We start from the raw sequence: 16,832 nt of genomic DNA, 5'->3' as shown, positions 1-16,832 counted from the left end.
TCATTTCCAAGGAGTCTATTATTGTTCCCAAGAAGGGAACTCTTGTTGACGGAAATAGAGAACTTTTTTCTACGTTCACTTTCCACCCGTGAGATCTGAGAAAGGCTAGGACAATGTCCGTATGAGCCTTTGCTTGTGGTAGAGACGACGCTTGAATCAGTATGTCGTCCAAGTAGGGTACTACTGCAATGCCCCTTGGCCTTAGCACCGCTAGAAGGGACCCTAGTACCTTTGTGAAAATTCTTGGAGCAGTGGCTAGTCCGAATGGAAGTGCCACAAACTGGTAATGCTTGTCCAGAAAGGCGAATCTTAGGAACCGATGATGTTCCTTGTGGATAGGAATATGTAGATGCGCATCCTTTAAATCCACCGTGGTCATGAATTGACCTTCCTGGATGGTAGGAAGAATTGTCCGAATGGTTTCCATCTTGAACGATGGGACCTTGAGAAATTTGTTTAGGATCTTGAGATCCAAAATTGGCCTGAATGTTCCCTCTTTTTTGGGAACTATGAACAGATTGGAGTAAAACCCCATCCCTTGTTCTCCTAATGGAACAGGATGAATCACTCCCATTTTTAACAGGTCTTCTACACAATGTAAGAATGCCTGTCTTTTTATTTGGTCTGAAGACAATTGAGACCTGTGGAACCTTCCCCTTGGGGGTAGTTCCTTGAATTCCAGGAGATAACCTTGAGAAACTATTTCTAGCGCCCAAGGATCCTGAACATCTCTTGCCCAAGCCTGAGCGAAGAGAGAGAGTCTGCCCCCCACCAGATCCGGTCCCGGATCGGGGGCCAGCATCTCATGCTGTCTTGGTAGCGGGCTTCTTGGCCTGCTTACCTTTGTTCCAGCCTTGCATCGGTCTCCAGGCTGGCTTGGTTTGAGAAGAATTACCCTCTTGCTTAGAGGATGTAGAATTTGAGGCTGGTCCGTTTCTGCGAAAGGGACGAAAATTTGTTTTATTTTTAGCCTTAAAAGACCTATCCTGAGGAAGGGTGTGGCCCTTTCCCCCAGTGATGTCTGAAATAATCTCTTTCAAGTCAGGGCCAAACAGCGTTTTCCCCTTGAAAGGGATGTTAAGCAATCTGTTCTTAGAGGACACATCCACTGACCAAGACTTCAGCCAAAGCGCTCTGCGCGCCACAATAGCAAAACCTGAATTTTTCGCCGCTAATCTAGCTAATTGCAAAGTGGCGTCTAAGGTAAAAGAGTTAGCCAACTTAAGTGCTTGAACTCTGTCCATAACCTCCTCATAAGAGGATGCTTGATTGAGCGACTTTTCTAGTTCCTCGAACCAGAAACACGCTGCTGTAGTGACAGGAACAATGCATGAAATTGGTTGTAGAAGGTAACCTTGCTGAACAAACATCTTTTTAAGCAAACCCTCTAATTTTTTATCCATAGGATCTTTGAAAGCACAACTATCTTCTATAGGGATAGTGGTGCGTTTATTTAGAGTAGAAACCGCCCCCTCGACCTTGGGGACTGTCTGCCATAAGTCCTTCCTGGGGTCGACCATAGGAAATAATTTCTTAAATATAGGGGGAGGGACAAAAGGTATGCCGGGCCTTTCCCATTCTTTATTTACAATGTCCGCCACCCGCTTGGGTATAGGAAAAGCTTCGGGGGGCACCGGGACCTCTAGGAACCTGTCCATCTTACATAATTTCTCTGGAATGACCAAATTGTCACAATCATCCAGAGTAGATAACACCTCCTTAAGCAGAGCGCGGAGATGTTCCAATTTAAATTTAAATGTAATAACGTCAGGTTCAGCTTGTTGAGAAATTTTTCCTGAATCTGAAATTTCTCCCTCAGACAAAACCTCCCTAGCCCCTTCAGACTGGTGTAAGGGCATGTCAGAACCATTATCATCAGCGTCCTCATGCTCTTCAGTATCTAAAACAGAGCAGTCGCGCTTTCGCTGATAGGTGGGCATTTTGGCTAAAATGTTTTTAATAGAATTATCCATTACAGCCTTTAATTGTTGCATAGTAAGGAGGATTGGCGCACTAGATTCACTAGGGACCTCCTGAGTGGGCAAGACTGGTGTAGACATAGAAGGAGATGATGCAGTACCATGCTTACTCCCCTCACTTAAGGAATCATTTTGGGCAACATTATTATCAGTGGCATCATTGTCCCTACTTTGTTTGTCACATTCATCACATATATTTAAATGGAGAGGAACCTTGGCTTCCGAACATACAGAACATCGTCTATCTGATAGTTCAGACATGTTAATAGGCATAAACTTGATAACAAAGCACAAAAAACGTTTTAAAATAAAACCGTTACTGTCTCTTTAAATTTTAAACTGAACACACTTTTTTACTGAATATACGCAAAAGTATGAAGGAAATGTTCAAAATTCACCAAAATTTCACCACAGTGTCATAAAACCTTAAAAGTATTGCACACCAAATTTGAAAGCTTTAACTCTTAAAATAACGGAACCGGAGCCGTTTTTACATTTAACCCCTATACAGTCCCTGGTATCTGCTTTGCTGAGACCCAACCAAGCCCAGAGGGGAATACGATACCAAATGACGCCTTCAATAAGCTTTTTCAGTGGATCTGAGCTCCTCACACATGCATCTGCATGCCTTGCTTCTCAAAAACAACTGCGCATTAGTGGCGCGAAAATGAGGCTCTGCCTATGACTAGAAAAGGCCCTCAGTGAAAAAGGTGTCCAATACAGTGCCTGACGTTTTTTTTAATAAAATTCCCAAGATTAAAATAACTCTCCAAAGTTATAAACCATTAAATATGCTTATAAAGTAATCGTTTTGGCCCAGAAAAATGTCTACCAGTCTTTAAAGCCCTTGTGAAGCCCTTTTATTCTTATATTGAAAATTAAGAAAATGGCTTACCGGATCCCATAGGGAAAATGACAGCTTCCAGCATTACCAAGTCTTGTTAGAAATGTGTCATACCTCAAGCAGCCAAAGTCTGCTCACTGTTTCCCCCAACTGAAGTTAATTCCTCTCAACAGTCCTGTGTGGAAACAGCCATCGATTTTAGTAACGGTTGCTAAAATCATTTTCCTCTTACAAACAGAAATCTTCATCTCTTTTCTGTTTCAGAGTAAATAGTACATACCAGCACTATTTTAAAATAACAAACTCTTGATAGAAGAATAAAAACTACATTTAAACACCAAAAAACTCTGAGCCATCTCCGTGGAGATGTTGCCTGTGCAACGGCAAAGAGAATGACTGGGGAAGGCGGAGCCTAGGAGGGATCATGTGACCAGCTTTGCTGGGCTCTTTGCCATTTCCTGTTGGGGAAGAGAATATCCCACAAGTAAGGATGACGCCGTGGACCGGACACACCTATGTTGGAGAAAACAGAATTTATGTTTACCTGATAAATTACTTTCTCCAACGGAGTGTCCGGTCCACGGCGTCATCCTTACTTGTGGGATATTCTCTTCCCCAACAGGAAATGGCAAAGAGCCCAGCAAAGCTGGTCACATGATCCCTCCTAGGCTCCGCCTTCCCCAGTCATTCGACCGACGTAAAGGAGGAATATTTGCATAGGAGAAATCATATGATACCGTGGTGACTGTAGTTAAAGAAAATAAATCATCAGACCTGATTAAAAAACCAGGGCGGGCCGTGGACCGGACACACCGTTGGAGAAAGTAATTTATCAGGTAAACATAAATTCTGTTTTCTCCAACATAGGTGTGTCCGGTCCACGGCGTCATCCTTACTTGTGGGAACCAATACCAAAGCTTTAGGACACGGATGATGGGAGGGAGAAAATCAGGTCACCTAGATGGAAGGCACCACGGTTTGCAAAACCTTTCTCCCAAAAATAGCCTCAGAAGAAGCAAAAGTATCAAATTTGTAAAATTTGGTAAAAGTGTGCAGTGAAGACCAAGTCGCTGCCTTACATATCTGATCAACAGAAGCCTCGTTCTTAAAGGCCCATGTGGAAGCCACGGCCCTAGTGGAATGAGCTGTGATTCTTTCAGGAGGCTGCCGTCCGGCAGTCTCATAAGCCAATCTGATGATGCTTTTAAGCCAAAAAGATAGAGAGGTAGAAGTTGCTTTTTGACCTCTCCTTTACCAGAATAAACAACAAACAAGGAAGATGTTTGTCTGAAATCCTTTGTAGCATCTAAATAGAATTTTAGAGCACGGACAACGTCCAAATTGTGTAACAAACGTTCCTTCTATGAAACTGGATTCGGACACAAAGAAGGTACAACTATCTCCTGGTTAATATTTTTGTTGGAAACAACCTTCAGAAGAAAACCAGGCTCAGTACGTAAAAACAACCTTATCTGCATGGACCAGATAGGGCGGAGAACACTGCAGAGCAGATAACTCAGAAACTCTTCTAGCGGAAGAAATTGCAACCTAAAACAAAACTTTCCAAGATAATAACTTAATATCTATGGAATGTAAGGGTTCAAACGGAACCCCTTGAAGAACTGAAAGAACTAGATTAAGACTCCAGGGAAGAGTCAAAGGTCTGTAAACAGGCTTGATTCTAACCAGAGCCTGAACAAACGCTTAAACGTCTGGCACAGCTGCCAGCCTTTTGTGAAGTAAAACAGATAAAGCAGAGATCTGTCCCTTCAGAGAACTCGCAGAAAATCCTTTCTCCAAACCTTCTTGTAGAAAGGAAAGAATCTTAGGAATTTTTATCTTGTTCCATGGGAATCCTTTAGATTCACACCAACAGATATATTTTTTCCATATATTATGGTAAATTGTTCTAGTTACAGGCTTTCTAGCCTGAATAAGAGTATCTATTACAGAATCTGAAAACCCACGCTTTGATAAAATCAAGCGTTCAAACTCCAAGCAGTCAGTTGGAGGAAAACCAGATTCGGATGTTCGAATGGACCCTGAATAAGAAGGTCCTGTCTCAAAGGTAGCTTCCATGGTGGAGCCGATGACACATTCACCAGGTCTGCATACCAAGTCCTGCGTAGCCACACAGGAACTATCAAGGTCACCGAAGCCCTCTCCAGATTGATCCTGGCTACCAGCCTGGGAATGAGAGGAAACGGTGGGAATACATAAGCTAGGTTGAAGATCCAAGGTGCTACTATTGTATCCAATAGAGTCGCCTTGGGATCCCTGGATTTGGACCCGTAACAAGGGACCATGAAGTTCTGACGAGAGGCCATCAGAACCAAGTCTGGAATGCCCCATAATTGAGTTATTTGGGCAAAGATTTCCAGATGGAGTTCCCACTCCCCCGGATGCTCCTCCATCGCCAGGGAACTCCTTGTTACCCCCTGATGGTTGATATATGTAACAGTCGTCATGATGACTGATTGAAACCTTATGAATTTGGCCTTTGCTAGTCGAGGCCAAGCCTTGAGAGCATTGAATATCGCTCTCAGTTCCATTATGTTTATCGGGAGAAGAGAGTCTTCCCGAAACCATAGACCCTGAGTTTTCAGGGGTTCCCAGACCGCGCCCCAGCCCACCAGACTGGCGTCGGTCGTGACAATGACCTATTCTGGTCTGCGGAAGCTCATTCCCTGTGACAGGTTGTCCAGGGTCAGCCACCAACGGAGTGAATCTCTGGTTATTTGATCTACTTGTATCGTCGGAGACAAGTCTGTATAATCCCCATTCCACTGTCTGAGCATGCCCAGGTGCAATGGTCTTAGATGAATTCGTGCAAAAGGAACTATGTCCATTGCCGCAACCATCAACCCTATTACTTCCATGGACTGCGCTATGGAAGGAAGAAGAACAGAATGAAGTACCTGACAAGAGCTTAGAAGTTTTGATTTTCTGGCCTCTGTCAGAAAAACCTTCATTTCTAAGGAAACTATTATTGTTCCCAAGAAGGGAACTCTTGTTGACGGGGACAGAGAACTTTTTTCTATGTTCACTTTCCACCTGTGAGATCTGAGAAAGGCTAGGACAATGTCCGTATGAGCCCTTGCTTTTGACAGAGACGACACTTGAATCAGGATGTCGTCCAAGTAAGGTACTACTGCAATGCCCCTTGGTCTTAGCACCGCTAGAAGGGACCCTAGTACCCTTGTGAAAATCCTTGGAGCAGTGGCTAATCCGAATGGAAGTGCCACAGGTAATGCTTGTCCAGAAAGGCGAACCTTAGGAACCGAAAATGTTCCTTGTGGATAGGAATACGTAGGTACGCATCCTTTAAGTCCACCGTGGTCATGAATTGACCTTCCTGGATGGTAGGAAGGATCGTTCGAATGGTTTCCATTTTGAATGATGAAACCCTTAGAAACTTGTTTAGAATCTTGAGATCTAAAATAGGTCTGAATGTTCCCTCTTTTTTGGGAATTATGAACAGGTTGGAGTAAAAACCCATCCCTTGTTCTCCTAATGGAACAGGATGAATCACTCCCATGCTTAACAGGTCTTCTACACAGTGTAAGAATGCCTGTTCGAAGATAATTGAGACCCGTGGAACCTTCCCCTTGGGGGTAGTTCCCTGAATTCCAGGAGATAACCTTGAGAAACTATTTCTAGCGCCCAAGGATCCTGAACATCTCTTGCCCCAGCCTGAGCAAAGAGAGAAAGTCTGCCCCCCACCAGATCCTTCCCAGATCGGGGGCCAACACTTCATGCTGTTTTGGTAGCAGTGGCAGGTGACTTGGCCTGCTTACCCTTGTTCCAGCCTTGCATCGGCCTCCAGGCTGGCTTGGTTTGAGAAGTATTACCCTCTTGCTTAGAGGGTGTAGAATTTGAGGCTGGTCCGTTTCTGCGAAAGGGACGAAAATTTGGCTTCTTTTTAGCCTTAAAAGACCTATCCAGAGGAAGGGCGTGGCCCTTTCCCCCAGTGATGTCTGAAATAATCTCTTTCAAGTCAGGGCCAAACAGTATTTTACCCTTGAAAGGGATGTTAAGCAAAAGCGCTCTGCGCGCCACGATAGCAAACCCTGAATTATTCGCCGCTAATCTAGCTAATTGCAAAGCGGCATCTAAAATAAAAAAGAGTTAGCCAATTTAAGAGCTTGAACTCTGTCCAAAACCTCCTCGTACGAAGATTCTTTATTGAGCGACTTTTCTAGTTCTTCGAACCAGAAACACGCAGCTGTAGTGACAGGAACAATGCATGAAATTGGTTGAAGAAGGTAACCTTGCTGAACAAACATCTTTTTAAGCAAACCCTCTAACCTTTAATCCATAGGATCTTAAAAGCACAACTATCTTCTATAGGAATAGAAGTGCGTTTGTTTAGAGTAGAAACCGCCCCCTCGACCTTGGGGACTGTATGCTATAAGTCCTTTCTGGGGTCGACTATAGGAACTAATTTCTTAAATATAGGGGGAGGACAAAAGGTATGTCGGGCCTTTCCCACTCCTTATTTACTATGTCCGCCACCCGCTTGGGTATAGGAAAAACATCGGGGGGCACCAGAACCTCTAGGAACTTGTCCATCTTACCTAATTTCTCTGGAATGACCAAATTGTCACAATCATCTAGAGTAGATAATACCTCCTTAAGTAGTGCGTGGAGATGTTGAAATTTAAATTTAAAAGTTACAATATCAGGTTCTGCTTGTTGAGAAATTTTCCCTGAATCTGAAATTTCTCCCTCAGACAAAACCTCCCTCCTGGCCCCTTCAGATAGGTGTGAGGGTATGATAACAGATATCATCAGCGTCCTCTTGCTCTTCAGTGTTTAAAACAGAGCAATCACGCTTTCTCTGATAAGTAGGCATTTTGGAAAAAAATGCATGCAATAGAATTATCCATTACAGCCATTAATTGTTGTATGGTAATAAGTATTGGCGCACTAGATGTACTAGGGGCCTCTTGTGTGGGCAAAACTGGTGTAGACACAGAAGGGGATGATGCAGTACCATGCTTACTCCCCTCATTAGAGGAATCATCTTGGGCAATATCATATCTATGGCATTATTATCCCTACTTTGTTTGGACATTATGACACAAATATATCACATATATTTAAATGGGGAGACACATTGGCTTTCATACATATAGAACATCGTTATCTGATGGTTCAGACATGTTAAACAGGCTTAAACTTGTCAACAAAGCACAAAAAACGTTTTACAATAAAACCGTTACTGTCCCTTTAAATTTCAAACTGAACACACTTTATTACTGAATATGTGAAAAAGTATGAAGGAATTGTTCAAATTTCACCAAAATTTCACCACAGTAACTTAAAGCCTTAAAAGTATTGCACACCAAATTTGAAAGCTTTAACCCTTAAAATAACGGAACCGGAGCCGTTTTTACATTTAACCCCTATACAGTCCCAGGTATCTGCTTTGCTGAGACCCAACCAAGCCCAGAGGGGAATACGATACCAAATGATGCCTTCTATAAGCTTTTTCAGTGGTTCTTAGCTCCTCACACATGCATCTGCATGCCATGCTTTCCAAAAACAACTGCGCATTAGAGGCGCGAAAATGAGGCTTTGTCTATGACTAGAAAAGGCCCCCAGTGAAAAAGGTGTCCAATACAGTGCCTGCCGTTTTTATTAAAACAATCCCCAAGATTTAACAACTATTAAAAGTAATAATCTGCCAAATATACTTAGTAAAGTGATCGTTTTAGCCCAGAAAAATGTCTACCAGTTTTTTAAGCCCTAATGAAGCCCTTTATTCTTTTACTTAAACTAAGAAAATGGCTTACCGGTTCCCATAGGGAAAATGACAGCTTCCAGCATTACCGAGTCTTGTTAGAAATGTGTCATACCTCAAGCAGCAAAAGTCTGCTCACTGTTTCCCCCAACTGAAGTTAATTCCTCTCAACAGTCCTGTGTGGAAACAGCCATCGATTTTAGTAACGGTTGCTAAAATCATTTTCCTCTTACAAACAGAAATCTTCATCTCTTTCCTGTTTCAGAGTAAATAGTACATACCAGCACTATTTTAAAATAACAAACTCTTGATTGAAGAATAAAAACTACATTTAAACACCAAAAAACTCTAAGCCATCTCCGTGGAGATGTTGCCTGTACAACGGCAAAGAGAATGACTGGGGAAGGCGGAGCCTAGGAGGGATCATGTGACCAGCTTTGCTGGGCTCTTTGCCATTTCCTGTTGGGGAAGAGAATATCCCACAAGTAAGGATGACGCCGTGGACCGGACACACCTATGTTGGAGAAAAGGAAATTTATGCTTACCTGATAAATTGATTTCTTCTACGATACGAGTCCACGGCCCTCCCTGTCATTTCTAAGACAGATTATATTTTGTTTTTACAACTTCAGTCACCTCTGCACCTTTTAGCTTTTCCTTTCTCTTCCTAAACCTTTGGTCGAATGACTGGGGGTGGAGGGAAGGGAGTTGCTATATATACAGCTCTGCTGTGGTGCTCTTTGCCACTTCCTGTTAGCAGGAGGTTAATATCCCACAAGTAAGGATGAAATCCGTGGACTCGTCGTATCGTAGAAGAAATCAATTTATCAGGTAAGCATAAATTTCCTTTTTTAAATACTTGTGTTAGATGGTGTTATAATGAGTGCAGTTATACTTTGTAATCTATTTTTCATGTGTTTTGTGACACTTTTGTGTTTTGAGAAACCATTAACCAGAGCTCTGATAACGCACTATCCCGACACGTGTTAAATTCAATTGCGCTCAAGCGATCGCGTTTACTATCAACTTGTAATAAGAGCAATAAACCTGACGTGTGCAAACAGCCGTGATAAATCCCTTTTCACTCTAGCGTAACTCTTGGCGCGCCACTCGTAATCTGGCCCCTAAGTGTTCATTATCAGTGTATAGATAGCTACTTAGCTTGCTTGTATAGTAATAAGACAAGTCGGTGTTGTTGAGTTTTATTGCCTTTCTGCTCTTATCTTTCTGTTCCCATCACCTATGGGCAGCCACAGAATATTTATATTAATTACTTAAAAGCGCAGTAGGTTCATTCTCTACTTTGACATAATCTGTTTTTTTCCTGTAGTCTGTTGGGGGCAGACAAAGTTGTTTCATATGCTCTTAATGAGTGGTTGACCGACATCCGTAAGAACCAGCTGCCAGGAATTCTGGGAGGAGTAGGACCCATGCATTCAGTTGTACAGCTGTGTAAGTAATCCTGGGGAAGGTTGGCTATATGTAATAGGGAGATTACTAAATGGCTGTGTTTGCACCCAATGATGTGGTGTGAGGTCATCTGCAGCGCTGTCATCAATACTTTACCGTTTCCTTTTTAGTTCATGGAGTGCGTGATCTCTTTTGGTTGCCCATTGAGCAATACCGTAAGGATGGGCGCATCATCCGTGGCCTGCAGAGAGGGGCAGCATCATTTGGCACATCCACAGCATCGGCTGCCTTGGAGCTCAGCAATCGGCTGGTGCAAGCTATACAGGTACCTGGCATATTAAGTAGTAGTACAGTAAGACGTACAGATGCTGTACATAATAGAGTAGCACATGTTTATAGTGCATTATTCATCACGTCACAGCTTGCTCTACAGCTAAGTTTACCTTAAAATATGTGTAGCTTCCTGAGTTACACCTCATGTTCAGTAGTGAATATATAAAAATGATAAATTATATAGTACACAAAATAGATTGTAAACCAAATGCTCAACTGTGTCCCTACAGAGTCTATGTAAGATATATTTACTGATAATCACCCTCTTTTTTTAGGCTACAGCAGAGACAGTTTATGATATTCTGTCCCCAACACCCCCAGTGTCACGTTGTGCATTTGATGTCAGAATGTCCCGCAGAATTCGAAGGGGGCAGCAGCCTGCAGACCTGCGAGAGGGCGTGGCCAAAGCTTATGACACAGTGCGGGAGGTGAGAGAGCGCTGATCACCATTTTTGGTTGGATTATAAAAGAATTGTGAAGCAATTATAAAATGGTGACATTGCAGTTTTGTACATGTATGTAGGGGTTTGCAGAGAGAGAGAGTAATTCAGAATAATTATATTTGTTTTCAACTTCCTAGGGTGTCATAGACACAGCCCAGACCATCAGAGAGGTGGCATCTCGTGGACATGAGCAGAAAGGTTTGACGGGAGCTGTGGGTGGTGTTCTGCGGCAAATCCCACCTACTGTAGTGAAACCATTTATAGTCGCTACAGAGGCCACATCTAACCTCCTAGGAGGGATGAGGAATCAGATCCGACCGGATGCCCACAAAGAGGACTCACAAAAGTGGAGGGCAGATGAGGGGCAGGACTGAAAGGAACATCCCGTGTCTGCCACTGAAGTGCCAAAATGACTGTGTGCAGATGTACATAGCTGTACATTTCCAGGGTACACAGAGTCCTACAAAGGCTGTACCTGCATGATTACCTACATTTATTTTCCCTTGTTAAACTGCTTCCTTTAAATGCTTTGTACACTTCCTTTTTATTTCTGTCTAATTTACTTCATCTATTTGCACCCTAACAATTTTGCCCTGCTTCACTAGTCTCTTCCTGCAGACTTGATGCTGATCTAAACACCACCTCCGCCATTGCCATATAAGCAACATGGCACTTTTGTGGCCTTCTGTGAATTCAGCCTTTCATTAATCTGTCTATTAAACAACACTTCCAATCATCCACCTCAATTTCACTCCCCGTCTTGCTGGAAACAAAACTGAGCACATTGCGGCTGTCCAGGAAAAGGATGTTATAAAGCACAGAAAGCTGCACCTTTCTTCATGATACAGTGTGTGGCTTTTTACATCTATGCCTCTCAATTCTTAATTCTTTTGTTCTGACTCTGAGGCCAAATCAAGAAGTATATATGTATAAATAAAATAATGTAAATTACATAGTGTGGCATTCATGGGGCCGCTATCATTGCCAAGGGGTGTATTTGGGACCATGTGACATGAGGCTTTTCACAGGTAGGTTGATATTTATTTCAGTAAAAGTGAACTCAGTAAATCGTGCCAAACAAAATGCTGAATTCTCACACATTATAATATAGTGTCCATGCTGTGAAATAGTTCATGATAAAACCCAAACTGACCTACCTGCTGAGGAACATAAACAGGAGTAATGGTTTGTTCCATTACTCTGCTAGAGAACCCATTACAGGTCTTGGACCATCTACATAGGGTGTTATAGTGATAAAGGTAAAATAAAGCATTGTGTCTGGTAACTCCTACCAGTATAAGATACATCTACATCTTCCCAAAGTCTTGTAACTAGGACAGTTTGTATAGACCAATTACTCCAACCATAATGAAAGGCTCATGAGTACAAAGTGACATGAACATGATGAACATGCAAGGAAGGATGAATGCTTCTGTCTCACCATATGACAACATATGGATGTTATCTTCAAATTAGTCATTTAAACAGAAGAATGACAGCAGCAGGAGAACATTTTTGAGTCGCTTGTCTATTTAAAAGTTAAAATTAGATGACTATATATAATTGTTGTGTTCTTGGTTTCACAGTGTCCTCTCTTAAAACTCTTCACAGAAGATCAGGTACTTCACACTCCAGCCCAAACGTTTTATTCCTACGCTGTCCTTGTCTTAACCGTTAGCTGTGGAGATTACAATACTGACAATGCCTCCTCTGGTTAGACATATCTTCAGAGGCCTCAGATAAATGACCCAACGGGAGGGGCATCTATTTCCCCATAACCTGAAAAGCAAGTTCCAGACATATATGATCTCACTTGATTAATATAAATTTCTGCTTTTATCCACTGCCATTTTCTGATCTTTTTCCATTAATTTTTCCTCACTATAAATCACATGCGTCTCCATTTGTGTTAGTGTTTTCTCATTTTCTTCCTTTAGTAATGTATTTTCTCTTTCCTTTGTTAGTTTTTTCTCCTCCTCATGGACATCTTCCGTCTTCTCACATAGGTTCTCCCTTCTGTCCTCAATCCTGCTCATAGTGTCCTGAATAGTGTTAATTAGATTCTGTAAGCCCAAGAGGTAGCCATCTTCATGGTTACCAGCCTCCCAGGGTACATCATGCGAAAGAGATAAATGAGACGGTGCTGGAGATGTCTTGCCAAAATCAATCATCCACACTTTGGAGAAGCCACGTCGATCATGGACAAAGAGGAGGGAGCTGCCGATGACCTAGCGTGGGGGGCAGGGAATAGGTTTAGTCCTATCTTAAATAAGCATAGCTGCTACCCACAAACAATCTCTACAAATCAGCTCAACACACCGTACACATACAACTTGCACCACCACGTAGCTTATTTTCACACACCAAATCTGCTGATTTTAGTTTTCCCATTATGTATATCCTATTCAACTATAGGGGATTAAATCGTACCTGCTATCAATGAGTTAAATAGCTGCTATTTTTCATACTTGAACACAAGGACCTATATCACTGTTTGATCATATATTACTGGATCTCAAGCAGTGTTCCCTCTAAGGCGAGTTTTGTGTGCCGGCCCAGAAAAAACAGTTAATAAGAGAACTATACCTTGCAGTCCTCATTGTGCAGGGTTTGCTAATTGCAGAGTGTGGTTACCTAATTAACTGTTTCACTGCTGGGCCGCACACAGAACTGGCCTTAGAGGGAACACTGATCTCAAGGTGTTAAAAACGTTACTAGCTATCAAACTCCCCCCCCCCCCCCCTTTTGCATGTGACTGGTTACTGAGAATGTTTGTGGGTTACCAACAACTGAGGGTAGTATATACGTTTCTTTCATTTGTAGTTGATCCCTAATTTACTACATAAAACGGAATCACCATTCATCTCGTACACACGTGTATAACTGCCTCAGCTGATGTACTGTACAAACAGCACTCTAATGCTCCAACTACTGCACATAATATAAAGATGCTCCATAAGAGACTGTTACGGCATCTAAATTTAATATTTAAAAAACATCTGTATGAAATGTGTTTCCATGGCTGAGCATCTGTACAAAGGCCTCACATGTGCAACGCCAAGCGCCAGCTGGAATGGTGTAAATCATTGCCGTCACTTAACTCTGGAGAAGAGTAAACGTGTTCTTTAGAGTGATGAATCGCACCTCACTATCTGGCAGTCTGATGGAAGAATCTAGGTGTGGTGGATGCCAGGACAATGCTACCTACCGTATAGTGCCTTCTGTACAGTTTAGTGGAGGAGGGTTACTGGTCTAGGGCTGTTATTCAGGGTTTGGCATTGGTCCCTTTTATACATTTGGACATAACGGAACAGATTACAAGTGGAGCGCTAATTACTGCTCCTGCAGGATCATTAATTGCACTAGAAGTAAGCTTTTTCGTGTGTCGGGTTGCGCTCATATAATGAGTTGAAAATAAAAAGTTTTCAATTTTGCACTAACCCGACGAGCGCAAATAGGCGACCTTAGAATATTGCGTGTGCATTCATGTATTCCCCCATAGAAGTCAATGGAGAAAATAAAAGTGGGAAAAAACACCCCACTCTCGCGCTAATATGATCACAAAGTCTCGTGTGCTAACCCAACATACGAATATTTCACATTCCAATGTTCTTTACATACAAGAATATGTTCAACTTATTCATAAATAAATCTACATATATCTGATGGCTTTTTGGTTAAATATAGATATATACCTATATATAGGTATAGATATATACAGATATATATATATATATATATATATATATATATATATATATAATACAGGTATAGATATATACAGATATATATATATATATAATACAGGTACAGATATATATATAAATATATATATATATATATATATAAAATACAGGTATAGATATATATAGATACATATATATATAATACAGGTATATATATATATATATATATAATACAGGTATAGATATATACAGATATATATATATATATAAATATCTATTTAGAAATACATAGAACATATTCTGCTATGTGCAGAACATTGGAATGTGAAATATTTACAGTATATACACAGTATAACACTTTATTAAATATGAATATGGAATAAATATGATTTCTTCTGTTATGTGTGATCAGTCCACGGGTCATCATTACTTCTGGGATATTATCTGCTCCCCTACAGGAAGTGCAAGAGGATTCACCCAGCAGAGTTGCTATATAGCTCCTCCCCTCTACGTCACCTCCAGTCATTCTCTTGCACCCAAAGACTAGATAGGAGGTGTGAGAGGACTATGGTGATTATACTTAGTTTTTATAACTTCAATCAAAAGTTTGTTATTTTACAATAGCACCGGAGCGTGTTATTACTTCTCTGGCAGAGTTTGAAGAAGAATCTACCAGAGTTTTTCTTATGATTTTAACCGGAGTAGTTAAGATCATATTGCTGTTTCTCGGCCATCTGAGGGAGGTAAAAGCTTCAGATCAGGGGACAGCGGGCAGTTGAATCTGCATTGAGGTATGTAGCAGTTTTTATTTTCTGAATGGAATTGATGAGAAAATCCTGCTATACCGTTATAATGACATGTATGTATACTCTACACTTCAGTGTTCTGGGGATGGTATTTCACCGGAATTACTCTGTAAAAATACATTAAACCTTTTAATAGGTATTTAATTCATGTTAAACGTTTTTGCTGGAATGTAGAATCGTTTGCATTTCTGAGGTACTGAGTGAATAAATATTTGGGCATTATTTTTCCACTTGGCAGTTTGCTTGTTTTGATTATGACAGTTTCGTTTCTCTCTCACTGCTGTGTGTGAGGGGGAGGGGCCGTTTTTGGCGCTCTTTGCTACGCATCAAAAATTTCCAGTCAGTTACACTTATATTTTCTGCATGATCCGGTTCATCTCTAACAGAACTCGGGGGTCTTCAAACTTCTTTGAAGGGAAGTAGATTCTCTCAGCAGAGCTGTGAGATTTATATAGTGACTGTGTTTTAAAACGTTGCTCTGTGATTTTTATGTTTAAAATTTAATTAGTGTTGCTTTACTAATGGGAACAAGCCTTTGCTAACAAGTTATGTTGTTTTTAAAGAGTGATGCTATAACTGTTTTTCAGTTCATTATTTCAACTGTCATTTAATCGTTTAGTGCTTCTTTGAGGCACAGTACGTTTTTGTTAAATAAGATTGTAACCAAGTTGCATGTTTATTGCTAGTGTGTTAAACATGTCTGATTCAGAGGAAGATACCTGTGTCATTTGTTCCAATGCCAAGGTGGAGCCCAATAGAAATTTATGTACTAACTGTATTGATGCTACTTTAAATAAAAGCCAATCTGTACAAATTGAACAAATTTCACCAAACAGCGAGGGGAGAGTTATGCCGTCTAACTCGCCTCACGTGTCAGTACCTGCGTCTCCCGCCCGGGAGGTGCGTGATATTATGGCGCCTAGTACATCTGGGCAGCCATTACAGATAACATTACAAGATATGGCTACTGTTATGACTGAAGTTTTGGCTAAGTTACCAGAACTAAGAGGCAAGCGTGATCACTCTGGGGTGAGAACAGAGTGCGCTGATAATTCTAGGGCCATGTCTGATACTGCGTCACAGCTTGCAGAGCATGAGGACGGAGAGCTTCATTCTGTAGGTGACGGTTCTGATCCAAGCAGATTGGATTCAGATATTTCAAATTTTAAATTTAAATTGGAAAACCTCCGTGTATTACTAGGGGAGGTCTTAGCGGCTCTTAACGATTGTAACACTGTTGCAATACCAGAGAAAATGTGTAGGTTGGATAAATACTTTGCGGTACCGGCGAGTACTGACGTTTTTCCTATACCTAAGAGATTAACTGAAATTGTTACTAAGGAGTGGGATAGACCCGGTGTGCCGTTCTCACCCCCTCCAATATTTAGAAAGATGTTTCCAATAGACGCCACCACACGGGACTTATGGCAAACGGTCCCTAAGGTGGAGGGAGCAGTTTCTACTTTAGCTAAGCGCACCACTATCCCGGTGGAGGATAGCTGTGCTTTTTCAGATCCTATGGATAAAAAATTAGAGGGTTACCTTAAGAAAATGTTTGTTCAACAAGGTTTGATATTGCAACCCC

The 16,832-nt window shown here is 41.5% G+C and overlaps 2 protein-coding genes across 3 annotated transcripts in view; one reads left to right on the top strand and one right to left on the bottom strand.

Moving 5' to 3' along the window:
- Positions 1 to 11,706, top strand: part of ATG2A (autophagy related 2A) — a 514,214-nt gene extending 502,508 nt beyond the window's left edge. For both annotated transcript variants that reach the window (XM_053720124.1, XM_053720123.1), the window contains exons 39-42: positions 9,900 to 10,021; positions 10,150 to 10,304; positions 10,588 to 10,740; positions 10,893 to 11,706. In XM_053720124.1, coding sequence (XP_053576099.1) covers positions 9,900 to 10,021; positions 10,150 to 10,304; positions 10,588 to 10,740; positions 10,893 to 11,129 — 667 coding nt within the window. In that variant the 3' untranslated portion in view covers positions 11,130 to 11,706. The remainder of the gene's footprint in view (positions 1 to 9,899; positions 10,022 to 10,149; positions 10,305 to 10,587; positions 10,741 to 10,892) is intronic.
- A 68-nt stretch (positions 11,707 to 11,774) lies between these two features.
- Positions 11,775 to 16,832, bottom strand: part of LOC128665880 (inositol-trisphosphate 3-kinase B) — a 310,718-nt gene continuing 305,660 nt past the window's right edge. The window contains exon 8 of the mRNA XM_053720127.1: positions 11,775 to 12,983. Within this exon, the coding sequence (XP_053576102.1) occupies positions 12,573 to 12,983 (411 nt within the window). The 3' untranslated portion in view covers positions 11,775 to 12,572. The remainder of the gene's footprint in view (positions 12,984 to 16,832) is intronic.

Source organism: Bombina bombina, chromosome 7 (assembly GCF_027579735.1).
Source record: "Bombina bombina isolate aBomBom1 chromosome 7, aBomBom1.pri, whole genome shotgun sequence".
In the NCBI taxonomy this organism is placed as follows: Eukaryota; Metazoa; Chordata; class Amphibia; order Anura; family Bombinatoridae; genus Bombina; species Bombina bombina.
The sequence above is the reverse complement of the archived record's forward strand: the minus strand, read 5'-3'. Positions and strand labels throughout refer to the sequence as shown.